Source organism: Bufo gargarizans, chromosome 8, assembly GCF_014858855.1.
Source record: "Bufo gargarizans isolate SCDJY-AF-19 chromosome 8, ASM1485885v1, whole genome shotgun sequence".
In the NCBI taxonomy this organism is placed as follows: Eukaryota; Metazoa; Chordata; class Amphibia; order Anura; family Bufonidae; genus Bufo; species Bufo gargarizans.
In genome coordinates, this window is record NC_058087.1 from 34,036,102 (window position 1) to 34,053,133 (window position 17,032).

The 17,032-nt window shown below is 45.0% G+C and overlaps 1 protein-coding gene across 2 annotated transcripts in view; it reads right to left on the minus strand.

The window, feature by feature from the left end:
* The window catches only part of TNRC18 (trinucleotide repeat containing 18), a 149,077-nt gene that overhangs the window by 60,943 nt on the left and 71,102 nt on the right, over positions 1-17,032 (minus strand). For both annotated transcript variants that reach the window (XM_044303212.1, XM_044303211.1), the window contains exons 8-13: positions 13,918-14,264; positions 12,008-12,299; positions 9,494-10,297; positions 8,160-8,338; positions 2,339-2,475; positions 276-401 (exon numbers count right to left, since the gene is read on the minus strand). In XM_044303212.1, the coding sequence (XP_044159147.1) occupies positions 276-401; positions 2,339-2,475; positions 8,160-8,338; positions 9,494-10,297; positions 12,008-12,299; positions 13,918-14,264 (1,885 nt within the window). The remainder of the gene's footprint in view (positions 1-275; positions 402-2,338; positions 2,476-8,159; positions 8,339-9,493; positions 10,298-12,007; positions 12,300-13,917; positions 14,265-17,032) is intronic.

Here is a 17,032-nt window from a genome sequence, read left to right on the forward strand (position 1 = left end):
GTGCAAGACTTTCAAATCTACAGCAGCTATGAGGTGTAGGTTAATTATCTCTGTCATTATAATCAGAATACAAAAAGACACCAAAAATCAATTTTCAATTTTCCCCATGAAAAAATAGACATAACTGGTATTTTACCATGTCCATGACGATCATGAATATAAAATTATGAACACTACGTTCGAGAGAGAGAGGGGAAAAAAAAAAGAAGCTTTTTTTCATTCAGCATCCCAAATAAATGTGATCAAAGCTTCTGTACTTTACGTTACATCCTTACTTCCTAATGTTACTGTTTTTCATCCTTTCTTGGTGATGAAAAGGAGGTTGTATTCCATGTTTCCTCTTCTTCGGTCGACCAGGACCCCTTCTTATTAAGGTTTTAATTTTCTCATCGGATTTTTCTCTACAAAGAATATTATGAACCTAACATGAATCTGTTTGCAGATTACATTAAAGGAAACCTGTCACCATGATTTTGCGCATAGAGCTGGGGACATGGGCTGCTAGATGGCCGCTAGCACATCTGCAGTACCCAGGTCCCATAGCTCTCTGCGCTTTTATTGAGTTAAAAAACTGTTTTGATTGATATGCAAATTACCTGATATGAGTCCTGTAGCTGGAGATGAGTCAAGCGGAAAGGAGCCCAGCACCGCCACGCGTCCTCCGAATCTCCTCCTTGCTGGCTGACGTCACTGAGCTGGAGCGCCGAAATCTCGCGATGCGCGAGCTAGCGCATGTGCAGTTCGTTCCCTGTGCTGATGCCAGCACAGGGAATGAACATGATGCCGACACTGCGCATGCGCTAGCTCGCGCATCGCGAGATTTCGGCGCTCCAGCTCTGTGACATCAGCCAGCAAGGAGGAGATTCGGAGGACGCGGGGCGGTGCTGGGCTCCTTTCCGCTTGACTCATCTCCGGCTGCAGGACTCATATCAGGTAATTTGCATATCACTCAAAACAGTTTTTTAACTCAATAAAAGCGCAGAGAGCTATGGGACCTGGGTACTGCAGATGTGCTAGCGGCCATCTAGCAGCCCATGTCCCCAGCTCTATGCGCAAAATCATGGTGACAGGTTTCCTTTAATAAGAATGCAATAATAGGACACAATGAAAATACTTTGTATGTTAGAGAGCAGAAAATGGCAAAAATAAGAGGGCTACCAAAGCGAGAGGACGCTCATAGGGTAATTATATCAGAACAATAGGTACATGGTGATATCTGATGAACAGATCCTCTCCTCTCATAGTAGTGCAAGCTCAGGCACAACACTAGTGGACTGCATGCGATAAATGAACATGATGTCCGGAGACCCTCTTTGGGATGGTGCCAGCTGCTTGGAGGGAATGTCCTGTACAGACAACCTGGAAGTACAGAAACTCAATGTAGGATATTTGCATATGAGGGGCAATCGTGGCAGCGCAAGAACCATCACAATGGAAAGATTAAGAGAACTGTATCCTTTATTTAAGTTTTGCAGCGCTCAGGCTCCAATTTTAAGTTGACAAGACAGGGCCTGCTGGTTCAGAGCTGACACTCAAAAGTGCAACAAACGGTGCCAAAAGAACACTTAAGCCACCCCAAGGGACGGGGTTACATTATGTACATTACATATGTGAAATCAGTTAGAACAAATAAACAGGGGTGTGAACGTTGTGAAAACTGTAAAACCAGAGGTGTGGACCTCTGATCCCCGACGTGCTCTTACTTTTCTTCCCGCTCCGAACTCTGACAGGAATAAGCCGGTTGTAGAGACAGAGTCGGAGCAGGGAGCGCGCCAGTGGCAGGGGCAGACTGGGCATGCGCTGCTCTTACTAGGAAAAGCAGAGCATGTGCAGTTAGAATAAAGCCATGGACAAGCTTTCTCTAAAGCTCCTCCATGTCGCCTGCAGCCATGGACAAACTGGCTGCACGCAGAACGGGGCGGGGGTCATTATAAAGACATTATTATTCAGATTTTTTGTGGAAAGTACTTATGTAGTGGCCAACCCCTTTAATTTATCAAATAATAAGAAAGATATTTTGTTCACAGTAAGATGCTCTCATCATTCTGTTTCTATTCTGCTAATGCAATCATCTGGCAGACACCGCTCGCATGTCTGCATCATAGTGGCAACAGTAAAAAAAAAAATCTGCAAGCCAAGTCCATCTTTGGGCAGATTTAACACATTAGCATCTCCACAAGCAAATTTAATTCTATTCTGAAATTGGGTGGTCAATCTGTGCATGAAAGTCCATTGCTTAGATTGGGAGCCCCATTGGGGACAGCCCGATGCTAATGTCTGTAAAGCGCTGCGGAATATGTCAGCGCTATAGAAGGGAGTATAATGAATAAATACTCACTCAGAGTCCCTCTTCCTCTGTAGCTTTGCCAGCTCCTTTTGCTTCTCTTTGTATCGTCTCTGCAGCTCGGCAAGTCTTACCCTACAGTCCATCTCCACTGAGTCCATGTCCTCAAGGGCAGATGCGATTGAAAAATGCTGCACAAAAAAAGTTCAGAAACTTTGTTTTTCAAACTGAGAAAAATATTTGTGTATTTTAAGGGAAATGTGTCACAATAACAAATTTTTCTGCCAGTTTATACACCAGTGAGACATTACTTTTTTCTAACTGTACATGTTTTAAATTATTTTTCCTGGAAATGATTATGGGGGCAGCCATCTCACCTGAGCTGTTCTTAAGGCTCCTTTCACACGAGTTTTCCGCACGGGTGCAATGCGTGACGTGAACGCATAGCATCTGTACTGAATCCTGACCCATTCATTTCCATGGGTCTGTGTACATGAGCTGTTTTTTTTTTCACATATCAGTTCTGCGTTGCATGAAAATCGCAGCATGTTCTATATTCTGCGTTTTTCACGCAGCCCTGGCCCCACAGACGTGAATGGGACTTCAGTGAAAAACACATCGCATGCGGAAGCAAGTGCAGATGCGATGCGTTTTTCACTGATGGTTTTAGCAGATGTTTGTAAACCTTCAGGTTTTTTATCACGTGCGTGAAAAACGCATCAAAACGCATTGCACCCGCGTGGAAAAAACTGAACGCAATCGCAGACAAAACTGACTGAACTTGCTTGCAAAATAGTGCGAGTTTCACTGAACGCATCCGGAGCCAATCCGTATCGTTCGTGTGAAAGAGGCCTAACGGCATTTAGAGATATGCTTGATAGCAGCCCCATGGGCCATAGACACAATGGACACATTGACTTCTTTGAAAGCTTTCTAGGCATGACTGTGGCCTGTGCTGAGGTCAGGAGGGAGCAGACTTTGAATGGTGGACCCTGTGTTATTTTCACATATAGGTGATATCGGTCATAATAATCCTGTCTGTAATGATAAGCAGATGACTGCAGGAAAGTGATCTGCAAAGACCAAGAGTGCAGTGTGAAAATTGTAGGATTTTATTTTTTTATATTGATAATGACATGGAAAATTAAACAATTATAAATTACCCAAAATTTTAGAAAAATATATTTAACAAAAATATGATTTAAACAATAGGGCATTTTCTCATGACACTCCCTTTAAGGGCTCACGCATACGAACAAGCTGCGTTTTTTGGTCAGCAAATTGCAGAACGGGCGGACCATTATAAAAGTGCCTATTCTTGTCTGCAAAATCGACAAGAATAGGAGATCTATAATTTTTGCGGGGCCACGGAACAGAGCAACAGATGCGGGTCCGCATAAGATGCGTCTCGGATGTGGAACAAAGTGTTATGGCCATATTGATATGTGTGATATAAAGAGAAAAAAAAGTGTTATGGCATCAGCTAAACAAGTCATACAATTGTGCCAACTTTGCAATTAACAGGGTAGGCTGCAGGTTTTTAATTCCTACGATAAAATCTGCAATGTGCATAGGGTTGCCCCCTGCCGGGTAAACCAACGGCCTAGCTGGTATTCCCATCAGGAGGCTGATGCTGGTGTTTAATTTCTACCAGCTACATTAACTGCCAGTAATATTCCCTCCAGTAGCCAAGCAGGTATGAAATATTTCCTTGCTACAAATGGCACTCTCTCAGACTGTATGAGGTCTTGTTTTAAAGCGGATATCAGAGTTAAAACAAGACCAGGATTGCAGTGCTTGTTGCCGTACACCCAAAGCTAGTCTGGAATGGTATTACCTGCAGATCTCACTCCTCATCTGGTTTCTAAACGTTCTACCTCTAACTGCTCTACAGCCTAAGGGCTCATTCAGATGGCCATATGCTATCTGCAAAAATGTAGATAATTTTATTTGCAGATTAGATGCTGACCTATTCATGGGGCCCTTTTCTATTCCATGGTTCCGCAAAACATATGAAACATGTCTTATACTTGCCAGTGAAAATCAGAACATGGCCCTATTAAAGTCTATGGGTCGGCAAAAATACTGAATGCCATCCGTTTTTTTGCGGATCCACAAAAAAAAAAAAAAAAAAGGATAGCATTCAGTATTATTGCGGACAGCATACGGCTGTCTGAATGAGCCCTTAGAGCAGGTTGAAGTATGGCTATGAGGAGGGCAGTGGGGGACGTGCTGACAGGCTGCAGGGAGAGGTATAGATCATCCTGTCCCCGTATAAGTGTACATGACTTCAGGTGGAGGTAACATGGACTTATGTGCATGTTATCAATCCTCCCATCAATCATAGGTAAGAGAGAAAAAAAGGGAGGCAGCGCCTCATGTGTATTATCATAAGGCTAACACTGTTTGCATATTAGTTGGTAATGTGTTTACCTTTTCTTGTTGTGAATGTCACAACACCTTAATGGCGTGAGGTTTCTCCACCGCACAGCAAGTGCGTGTTCGGGGCTGCAGCCTAGGTTCTACACTGGCCGAGTTACAGGAGTCATCAGCTGGGAATTCAAGGATAGAGTTTCAGTTACAAAAGAAGAGCCATGTTCCAGGCGCTATCACCATACAGGCAGGCATACATCTAAACAACAAATCCTTTATTTATGCAACGCATTTCAAGGGCAGATAGCCCTCTTCAGCTTCCACAGTATATGACATAAATAAAGGATTCTTTTTTTAGATATATGCCCGACTTTGAGTCTATGGTGGAAGTGGCTGGAACACTGTTCCTCTTTTGTAACTTAAACCTCTGACCCATTAATTAGAGCATAATTGCTCTCTAATTGTCACATATGTCAGTGTTACATTTTCTGTTCTTGTGTTTTATTGTATGCCGTGTGGGCTGGTTGCCAGATGCTGGTGGTGTGTATCTGGGGCCATGTGTCAGTGTGGCAGTGCGCTGCTGCCTCTGTCTCGTGCAAAATGGCCGCAGATACTTTGTGGGGTGAACAGGACTATTGTGTACTGTAGGTCTCTCCACTCTGTTCATTTCAGCAAGGCATGGGTTAATTGCCCTTGCTTGCTGTGTGTTTTAGGCTAATGAGCTCAGCTACATGTTGTGTGTGTGTATCCCACTCCTTGGCTGAGCAACAGCAATAGTTCCTGTATCCGAGTCTGCAGTTCTGTTTTCTGTCCAGTCCTTGCCAGTCTGTATGTCTGACCTGTTCCTGCCGTGATCTGTCTGTGTTCCCTGCTCGACCGGTCTCGTTTCATTTCTCTCCATGTTTTATTATCCTGTTTGGTGTTTATGCCCTTGTTCCAGTTTGCCTGTTGTGTTGTCCAGAGACCTGTGTTTTAGTCTTCGTTCCTGTTCAGACTGTGCCTGTGGTTTTGTGCGTTTCCTGATCCTGCCTGTGCTCCTGAGTCCGAGGGTCAGCTGCCAAGTACACCAAGACCATCCTAGGAGGTAGTGGTCTGGTCGCCAAACCGCAGCAAAGTCTACATCCCTGTATAGGGGTTAAAGGGTGAATACCAGGGAGGCGCCAGAATAACACCCTTAGGGTTTGGCCTAACGGCAAACTGGTTACTGGGCACAGCGGTTCCACATTACCACTGATCCGTCTTGATCCATAATCAGTGGGTCTTTTATTGCAGAAAATAAAATCCCCTCTGTGCCAATGTAGTGGGAAGCTGGAAAAAAAATTCTAATTGGAAAAATAACTCAGTTCCGCCACAGTTTTATGGGTTTTGTTTTTACCACGTTCCTTATGTGGTAGAACTGATCCTTGCTCTTCATTCTTTGGATCAGTACGATTACAGCAATACTGAAAAAAAAAATGACTTTCGAAGAAATACATTTTTTCTTTCTATCTCTAACTTTTTGGTATTTACATCTGTGTAACTGTTTGAGTGCTATTTTTTTTTTTCGGGACGATCTGTAGTTTTTACTGATACCATGGGATGTGTATGACTTTAATAATTTTTTATTCAAATTAATTTTTTACTTTTTTTTTCTGTTATGTCATTTGCCCTATGGGATAAATATTTTTATATTTTAGAAGTACGGGCATTTTTGGACACGGCGACACCAAAGATGTTTATTTTTATTAATTTGAGGGAAAGGGGTATGATTGGAATTTTTTTTTTTTACTTTTTTAAACTTTTTGTTGAGGCAGCGGCCTAACAACATGCAATCATCAGGTTTCTGTTTCTAGTCAGGCAATTTATTAGGCCATGCTTGTGGCACAGCGCCTAAGGCCTCGTTCACACTTCAGTGTTTGGTCAGTGATTTCCATCAGTGATTTGTGAGCCAAAACCAGAAGTGGAGCCTCCACAGACATGAGGTAGAAGGGAAAGATCTGCTCCTGTTCTGTGTTTAGAGCCGCACCAGGTTTTGGCTCACAAATCACTGATGGAAATCACTGACTAAACACTGAAGTGTGAACGAGGCCTAAGGCTGCTATGGCAATGCATCGGCACTGTGTGAACTTGTTAGCAGGAGGCCGATGGCAACAACCCTCTAAGTGCCTAGGTGCCGTGGTTGCTATAGTCATAAATCAAAAGTAGGACAGTTTGTAGTTCTTCTCTCCTTTCCCTGCCTGCAGCCTATGTGTAAATGTTCACAAATCTCTGTCTCTAAAACTTATCCAATTCTGGCCTTTCCACAAGATAACTGATATGCCAAGAACTGTGCACTGATTTTTTTCGGATTTTTTTTCTGTCACGTGTATTGCATAGAATTTTCAGTGAGTGACTAATTCACCATTTGGCGTTAACCCTGCAATAGATGGGCACTGTCTTTTCTTAAAAAACTGCATAGGTCAACACTACATGTGAATATAAGAAACATTGTAATATATCTTAAAGATAAATGCCTTTCTCCACTTACGAGCCTTTTCTACTTCTCCCCCTGCCCTGATCACTCACCCTCAATTCACTGCTAAAATCCATCTTGAGAGAGGAGATGGATTATGAACTCACTGAGTGATCAGGTTACATGCAGGACACAGAAGCCTATGGAGAGGAGAGGGGTATGAGGAAGCAACTTTAGAGAGAGAAAGGGAGAGAAACACACACAGACAAGGCTGAAGGCTACTGTAAGTTTTCTGCCTCACCCCAATGCTTGATTTACAACTACACTGCTCATTTCTGATAAATAATGTACTCTATTCTCACTGTTTGTAAGATAATGGAGCAGAATCTCCTGGTTTCTCTGTGTGCTGTTTAGGGGAGACATCGTAACAGCCAGCCTCCACCCTTCCCCTGGGAAAACTGACAGCTAGAGATGGAACTTTCAGAAGGGAAAACGGATTATAAATGTCATATACACTACAAGTCATATGATGGCCACAAATAGTGCTACTGCTCACATACAAAAAGCTTTTTCTGAAAAACCCTTGAAATGACAGGGACGCTCTAAATACAGAAGTAAAATAACGTAATATCTAGAATGTCATAGCGTTCTTTCCCAGCACAAGGCAATATATTGTGCAAGTAACATTTTCCGGTCACCAATTCACCCTGCTGTAATACAACCATATGTCAAAGGGGATTTCACAAAATAACATTGGCCCAGGCTGTGTACGCCTGAGCAACAGATGCTCTTTGTTAGAGGCTCTCCATGGTGGCACACAGAGGACGTACCCGGCGGGGGACAATTTTCTATTATGTCATAGGCAATAATAAAGCATATAGATGGTGGATGTCTTTGTGAGACAATCCCTTTAAGCAGCAATGACCAAAAACAAACATTATAACAAGATTTGTAAATTGCGATTGTAAATACTTTACTATTTATAAGATAAGAATATGCAGGTTATTGTGCTCACACCATATAAATATATGACCATTTAACCATTGCTGCATCCTACAAATACCCACTCACCTGTGCGCTTGCGTCTAGTTTCCAGCTATATTTTTTATTCGGGGTTAGTTCTCGCGGCAGTTTAATAGATTCGGCTTTCAGGCGATCCAAAGTTGGTCTAGAAAGCACCTCCATTAACATTTGAGAGCTAGCAGCCAACAGGCTTTCAAGGGAAGGTCTAATGTGGCAGCTCTGCAAATCTGGTGAGTGAAGACAAAGAAAGACTGACATTGACATATGCTTCCAAGTCTTATCTTTAGGCCACATTCACACGACGAGCGCACTGTCAGGTCTTCATGGCCATTTTTCAACCATTTGTACATCTATTTTCTGGCCGTCTGGCTGTTAAAAACGGACATTAAAAATTGATGAATTTGATGACAGCTTTTTTTTTTTATCCCAACCCCTGCAGTGCCCTCATAATGCCCCCGGACATCAAATGCCTCCCCACCGTGCTCCCAGTGCAAGAATGCTCCCCTTTGGCACCCATTCTGCTGGTATAAAAACATTAAATAAAAAAATACTCACCTGAACCACCTGCACATATGGGACATTTGCCCCACATTGAATGCAGCAGGACCTGTGCACCCAGAGTGGTGATGTCATCACACTAGGCATGCAGGTCCTGCTGCATTTAATGAGGAGTGAGTGTCCTGCTCGTCCAAGTGGTTGAGGTGAATATTTAATTTTTACCATCTTAACCACTGAATGCCTTAAAAAAAAAAAAAAAAACTGTGGCAGCCATTTATTATTTTTTACGCCGCTTTGTGGCGTATTAAGGTCGCAGATTTTGTTGCAAAGGTGTTTTGCGACAAAATCGGTGCCTTTACACAAGTCACTCCACTTTTCTGAAGTGGCAGAAAAAGGGGGCATGGCGTGGGTAGGGATGAGGGCAGGACGACCGACACATTTCAGTCATTATTTTCCACAAAAGTTTATGGCGTGAAAAATAGACTTAAACAGCTCCAGCAAAGGAGCCGGTGTAGATTAAAGCGCATCGTACGGCCTGCGCTTCTACATAACGTTGGCGCATCTGCCGGCAGCACAGAGAGATTAAGACTGGTGTATAAATTGTCGGTCTTAATAAATGTCCCCAGTTTTCAATGGCCGCACTCCTGTCCCTTCCGATTTCAATGGGGCCTGTCTGGCCATGAAAACAGCCAAAATAGGCCATTAAAAACTGCCATATGAATAGCCCCATAGATTTCAGTTGGTCCTAACCAATGGCCGCCTGACGGCTTTTACTTAACTGGTCCTCACACGGCCATTTTTCCCGTTCGTGTGAATGCAGTGTGTGTGTGAGTCACCGGTCATTGCAGCCTTTATCCAAACTTATTAAACACACAGAAACTCACCGTCCGTCTGCGTTCTTCTCTCGAGCTCGGTCTCAGCCATTTCACTCAGCAGCACAATGCCTTGGAATAGTGAGCTGTCCGCTGCTATATCAGGCACGAGGACTGCGCTGCTTCTGGGCGGCAGACAGCAAGCTTGAGGCATTTCCGATGCGGCAATTAACACATTCATCCCGGCCAGTGGATCATTAATGAATCGGACATCAGACGGTTGAAAACACATGTCCTCCTCCTTACAGGTAGCAGGTTCAGAAGGTGCACTGCCTGCGCATGCTCGTCTAGTCATCATACTTAAATCCTGGACCTCGTCTGTTCTGGGGGATTGCTCAACGTTTTGAGGTTTTGTTACCAAATCAATTTCATTATTTTGAGACTCGAACGTGTTGAAGTCCGTCTGAGTTGAACATGTTCCTTTTCCAAAGCCGAGATTAATTTCAGAAATGCAAGGGGAAAGACTTTCCATTTCTCCTTCATTTTCTATCTCACCTACGTTTGGAGGTTCTGTTTCTGGAAACGAAAACTGTTGGCATTCCACGGGCGCTGTACAAACGTCTCGGGCATAAGAGATCTTACAACTTGCAACGATAGGTACATTTTCCGTTTTAATTGAGTCAGTCGGCGATTCTGCAGCCTCGAGATCCTCAGATACATGGACGGATTTAAGGTTCAAGGGGGCTTCAATGTGACAAGCCTTTGATTCAGAAACAAAACTTTCTGCATTTTCAACTTTTGTTGATTGAGTCACATAAGAGAGCTGGTGCTGCACCGAGGGTGAGAGACACTGCATGGAGTATCCATGTGCGGGATCTAAAATGAGAAATACATTGTGATCAGCATGGACCCGTCCAACAGATGATCAGCAGTGGTGGCACAAGTTGGAACACCACCGATCTAGTATTGATGACCCATCTGATGATCTGATTGGTGAGGGTCCAACACCCAGGACCCTTGCCGATCAGCTGTTTAGGTAGGCACTGGTGCTTTCTCGCAGCTTAGCCTGACGTCCGATGTGGCCTAGGCACAGCTCAGTGAAATGGGCTGAGCTCTGATACCAAGCATGGCCACTATACAATCTACGGGGCTGTGCTTGGTAAGCTGTGAGAAGGCAGCGGTGCTCACAGGGGCGTCGGTACCTTCTCAATTAGCTGATCGGCGGGGGTTCTGGGTGTCGGACCTGCAATGATCAGATACTGATGACTTATCCATAGAATAAGGTCATTAGTATAAAAGTCTCCTAAAACCCCTTTAAATTCACAGAAATCTCCTTTAGCTCCTCGTTGCAGCAACTTTTTGTGTTTGATTTTTATTTTTATCCTTGCCTTCTTAAGGGCTTCTTATTTTTCTGTCTATGAAACCATATGAAGGCTTGTTCTTTTTTTTTTTCAGGACAAGTTGTATAGTTTAATGACACCATTTTGGGGCAACTATAATTTATTTCATTTTCACAACATTTTTGGAGGGGTGGAATGGAAAAATAATAAAATTCTGCCGTTGTTTTTTGGGTTTCATTTTTACAGTAAAAATGATGTTAACCGTTTTACTACTTTAACAATACTTTGTGTCACCATATTCTTCCACCCATAACTTTTTTTTATTAATTTTTTATTTGGAGGATGAGCCATTGCTTTTACAGGTACAATTTTGAGGTACATATGACTTTGTTATGTCATTTTATTAAATTTATTACATTTTTGTAAAGCCATAATGACCGAAATACTTTTTTTTTTTATCAGCGAAGATCATGCAGGATAAATAACGTGATATTTAATTATTATGTTTACATTTTTCATGTAGCAAATGGAAAAAAGGGCGTTAAACTTTGAACTTTTTTTTTTTTTTTAAGAATGTTACTAAATTTGAATATTTGATGACATGATTGCTTGAATAATACACTGCAATACTTCTGTACTGCTGTGTATTGTGCTGGCACCTCACCTCTGGAACAGTACGTTGACAATCATGGGGGACTGACAACTGTCAGCACCCCAGAACTACATTGCTGGAAGAACGAGGGGGGGCGAAATCAGTTGACACGGGGAGCCCCTTTCCTCTGTCTACCTGCTTAGAAGCCGCAGTCACTATTGACTGGGACATCTAAGGAGTTAATACTGGGATCGGATTTATCTCTGACCTCTGCCATTGCAGACAGATATCTGCTGTGCAAGACAGAAGGCAACTGACTTGTATGGGAAGGGGTTAATATTATGTAGGTGGAAATATGGGTTTATCCCAAAAGTTGTCAGGTGATTTTATTCACCTCTCTGGAAGGAGTAAAGAAATGTTTCCTGTACTTCACAGAAAACAGCAGTGACTTGGGCCTGCCCTCAGTGCACTTAACTGTTTATTTGCACATGGACTTAAAACACTTTTTCTCCAGAATGAAGCAATGGATCACTAAGTGATGAGCTTGTGCTACAGGACACTATGTCTGGTGTAAGTGAATTGCCTGCTGACAGGTTCCCTTTAATACATTAGCACTCAGCAATTTACAGCAAAGCTCAATATCTAGACACCAACCTTGAAGTGGAGACGTGTCGCCCTCCATCATGTCTGCATCTTTCACAGACCCCACAATAACTTCTACTTTTGCTGGTAATGCTGAGGCAGGTGTCACGCTGCTGAACGATGGCTCCTCGGAGGCGCGCTTATCGGACTCGTCCTCCAATTTGTTTGTTGCAGAGAAGGAGTTGAGATGGAGAGGCGAAGAGCCGAACCCTTTACTGCAGGAATCGGATGGCGAGCTGCACAGAGAGCTTTCCTTACACAAATGTGGAGACAGAGGCACAACTTTTTCTTGCCCTGGTTTTATCTGCTCGTAAAGACATAAACAGACACAAGGTCTTCAGATTAGAAAAAATATAATAGTATTGCTGAAAAGACAAAAATGTTTAAAAGCATTTCTATAATTCTAAAAGAGTAATGAAAATCCTGCAGGTAGTACTTTTTCTGATCTCTGACAGAAGTGACAAAAACTGACGCAAACTGATCATTACTGAAGCTCAAAATAAATGTTTTTTTTTTTGTTTTTTTTTTCAGTTTTTCTGATAGATCAGGAGAATAGAAAGCTAAATGGTGATCTGAATTCAGCCTTAGGCTTACATCACGTTATGAGCCCCACGGCGGAGGCATATGCCGAGAGGACTCCTAAGGCCTACCTCATATAGAAGGCTGCAAACAGCTTCTTTCCCAATCGTCTTTCCCCATGGTCTTCACCGGGGCCTGCTACTTATCAGCTTGTGGCCAGATTGTGACGTATTGCGTTTTCTTGTTAGACTGAATTGTAATAAATTGCAGTCTTCATAGTAGCTCTCGACAGGGGGCTACTGGGCGGCTTTCTATCTTCTTAGGGAATATCCACTGATGTAAGAGCCCATGTTGTGTGGGGGCACATAGGGCGACTAGAGCTTGTCCGGAATAGATAAAAGCAGCCGGGGTTCCCCTCTGTCCAAATAGTCCAACTGCATTGAAGACTGCAATTTATTACATTGTAATCTAACAAGAAAGTGCAACGCTGCCTCTGGACACAATGGAGTTTAAAGGTTTTACCCAATATCTAAAATATCCCCCCAATGCCCGTGCCCCTTGTATGGATCACTTATCTGCTTCCCGGCATCTGCGTGGCTCCGGATCCCCGTCTCTTGGATCAAAATATCCGGCGACAGGGGAGCAGCCAATAGCAGGCCGTGATGGGGACGAGCCTCAAGGGGGATGCAGCTGCGGCTATGCAGGGATCCGGAGCCACACAGGTGCTGGGGAGCAGGTAAGTATAATCCATACAAGGGGCCTGGGAATTTGGGGGGAGATTTTAGATATTGGATGACCCCATTAACTGGACTCATTGAAGACGTCAGAAGGGAGCTGATAAGCTGTGATATCACCTACTCTGAATGGAAGAACCTGAGCGAAAAAGGCCTCTTTCGTTGGCACTGTCAAAAGATCTTTGAACGTGCCCCTTTACTCTTTTATCCATTTGCATCGAGCTACAGACCCTTCAACTATTTCTCTTGGTGCCTGACTCCAGTAGGACCCATCTAATCGTTTTACATGTACGTATGTATGTTGTGCCCTGGTGCATAACAGAATAAGGTGAGCAGTAGTGTATTCTGTATTACTGGCAATCCCACACATTGGCCCTCTCCATCCTTTTTCCTTTTCCTTTTGTTGTATTGGATGGTGGAACCTGTGTTATCTATATATAGGTGTTTGTTGTCATTGTAGCCGGTGGCAATGATGATAATGGCTGCTGAAAAGTTACCTGTATAGATAAGGAAGTCATGACCTGTTATTAGGCCTAGTGTGAAAATTGCAGAATTCTAAACGTTTAAATACAGATACTAATATATATATATTACTATGCAACTACAAAATCCTGACAGTACATGAATGGAAAAGAAAATATATGTATATATAAATATCTAAGGCCTCACCAGACGCCGTTCATTTCTGTGACATTCTTGGGTCTGGTGCTGGGTTTTCCTTTGGAATTCTTTTGCTTCCAGTTGAGCAGTTCTCTGTAGTTCCAAGATGTCAACATTTCTCTGTAAATCTAGAAGATCTGGCTGTTCAGTTCTCGGTGGCTCAGCACCATCTAGGTGTGCGCCCCTATGTAGATTTGTAGAATGAGCTGCTTCCTGTTGCAGTAACATATATAGTTCATGTTGTCGCATTAAATGCTGCTGAGAGAACAGCTGAAGCTGGTGTGCGTGCTGCATCGAAGTATGTGCCGAAGAATACATGGACGGCCAGAGGGGAGAAGTCAGGTCCAGTAATTCTGCTGTGAACCACCAAAAAAACAAAGTCTGAACACACCTCACAGCAATTAAACACAGAATGCAGTAAATGTGCTCTTGTCATTGCTATACAGTCTGACTAAAATCTATCAAAACCATAAATTATTACTAATTATTTTATTATAACTGTACACTAAGCGGCTTTTAATAATTTTTGCTATGATGGGTCTCAGATATAGAAACATAATTGATCACACCTAATCGGAGCATAAGCTACAATGATAGCTATATCATTTTGTGTGTGTGTGTGTGTGTGTGTGTGTGTGTGTATGTGTGTGTATATAACGAGATTTTTGTGAACTCACCTTGTAAAATCTCTTTCTCGCTTTATTCATTGGGGGAGACAGGACCATGGGTATAGCTTGCTGCTGCCACTAGGAGGCGACACTAGGCTGAAAGCTGTTTGCTCCTCCCCTGCAGGCTATACCCCCTCCAGCCTGGAGAGAGCATATCAGTTTGTGCTTCAGCAGTAGGAGAAAACATACCGAAACAAAACAAAACAGGAAGACCACAGTCCAACAAAACAACCGAACCTGACCTCAGTCCCAACCGGCAACTTGGACCACTGGTCTCAGTAGAAACCAACAACAATGGGTGGGTGCTGTGTCCCCCAATGAATAAAGCGAGAAAGAGATTTTACAAGGTGAGTTCACAAAAATCTCGTTTTCTCGCTCATATCATTGGGGGACACAGGACCATGGGACGTCCTAAAGCAGTCCCCAGGGTGGGAAAACCGCTGGCTCCACCTCCACAGTCGAGCCACTACACTGCGGCCTGTAAGATCCTACGGCCAAGAGCAGCATCCGCCGATGCGAACGAATGCACTTTGTAAAACTTGGTGAAGGTGTGCAACGAAGACCAAGTCGCTGCCTTACACAGTTGAGACGCCGAAGCGTGGTGAAAGTGTGCCCAAGAAGCCCCGACCGCCCTGGTAGAGTGAGCCGTGATACCAGGCGGAGGAACCCTGCCTTTGGAGTGGTAGGCCTCGTGAATGGCCAATCTAATCCACCGAGCAATCGCCACCTTGGATGCCGCCAAACCCTTCCGAGGACCCTCCGGAACTAGGAACAGAGAGTCCGCTCGCCTAAAGGAGGCTACCGCGGCCAGGTAGATCCGTAAGGCCCGCACCACATCCAGACGATGAAGCGCCACTTCCCTAGGATGGGAAGGTTTAGGGCAAAGCGAAGGGAGGACAATGTCCTCATTGACATGGAACGCCGACACCACCTTCGGCAGAAACGACGGCACCGTCCGGAGCACCACCATATCCTGATGGAACACCAAGAAGGGCTCCTTGCACGACAGTGCTGCCAGTTCCGACACCCGACGTATGGACGTAATGGCAACTAGGAATGCGACCTTCCATGACAACATGCGGAGGGAGACTTCTCGCAGGGGTTCAAACGGCTGGGACTGAAGTGCCACCAGCACCAAATTCAGGTCCCAGGAATGCAACGGTGGCCGATATGGAACCGCGGTGTGCGCAACACCCTGCATGAAGGTCTTGACGGGCCCCAGCACCGCCAGTGTACGGTGGAAAAATATGGAAAGGGCCGAAACCTGCCCTTTCAACGAACTTAGGGCCAGACCCAGCTCCAAACCCGCCTGAAGAAAGGCCAACACCGTAGGGAGGGAAAACCTCCTAGAGGGGAGGTCCCTGTCCTCACAGAATTTCAAGAACGACTTCCACGTACGATAGTAGATCCTCGCGGAGGAGGGCTTCCGAGCCCTGATCATCATGCGAACGACCGCATCCGAGAAACCCCTTTTCTTCAGCAGGAAGGTTTCAATAGCCACGCCGTCAAACGCAGTGTATGTAAATCCTGGTGGAAGACTGGGCCCTGTGAGAGTAGGTCGGGCCTGAGTGGAAGAGGCCACGGCACGTCCCCCAGGAGCAGAACGAGCTCCGAGTACCAAGCTCGGCGCGGCCAGTCTGGGGCAATCAGGAGCGTTTGAACACCCTCCATCCTGATTCTGCGAAGAATCCGCGGTAGGAGCGGCAGCGGCGGGAATACGTACAGAAAACTGAAGTCGTCCCACGGTGCCACGAGTGCGTCTACGTCGTAGGCCATCGGATCCCTTGCGCGAGACAGGAAGCACGGGAGTTTGTGGTTCAACCGAGATGCCATTAGGTCCACTTCCGGGCGACCCCACCGGAGACAAAAGGTCCTCGAACACCTCCGGGTGGAGAGCCCACTCCCCCGAGTCCACCGTCGTTCGGCTGAGGAAATCTGCCGTCCAATTGTCCACGCCCGGGATGAAGATCGCCGAGACCACCGGGACATGGGCTTCCGCCCACTGCAGAATCCTCGCGGCCTCGTCCATCACCGGTCCGCTGCGCGTCCCCCCCTGGTGATTGACGTAGGCAACCGCTGTGGCGTTGTCCGACTGTATCCTGACCGGACGGCCCTGCAAATCGGTGGTCCAATGGCAAAGGGAGAGGTAGATGGCCCGGAGCTCCAGGATATTGATAGGTAGTTTGGACTCCGACAGAGACCAGACACCTTGGGCTGTCCGAGTACCGAAGACCCCTCCCCAACCGCGGAGGCTGGCGTTGGTCGTAATCACCGTCCATGACACCGGCAGGAACGACTTCCCTGACGACAGGTGGTCCGGAACCATCCACCAGGCGAGAGCCTCGCGAACGGACTGAGACAGCGAGATCCTGAGGTCCAGTGAATCCCGGGACTTGTCCCAGGATGACAGGATGAGCCGCTGAAACTCCCTGGTGTGGAACTGGGCGAACGGTACC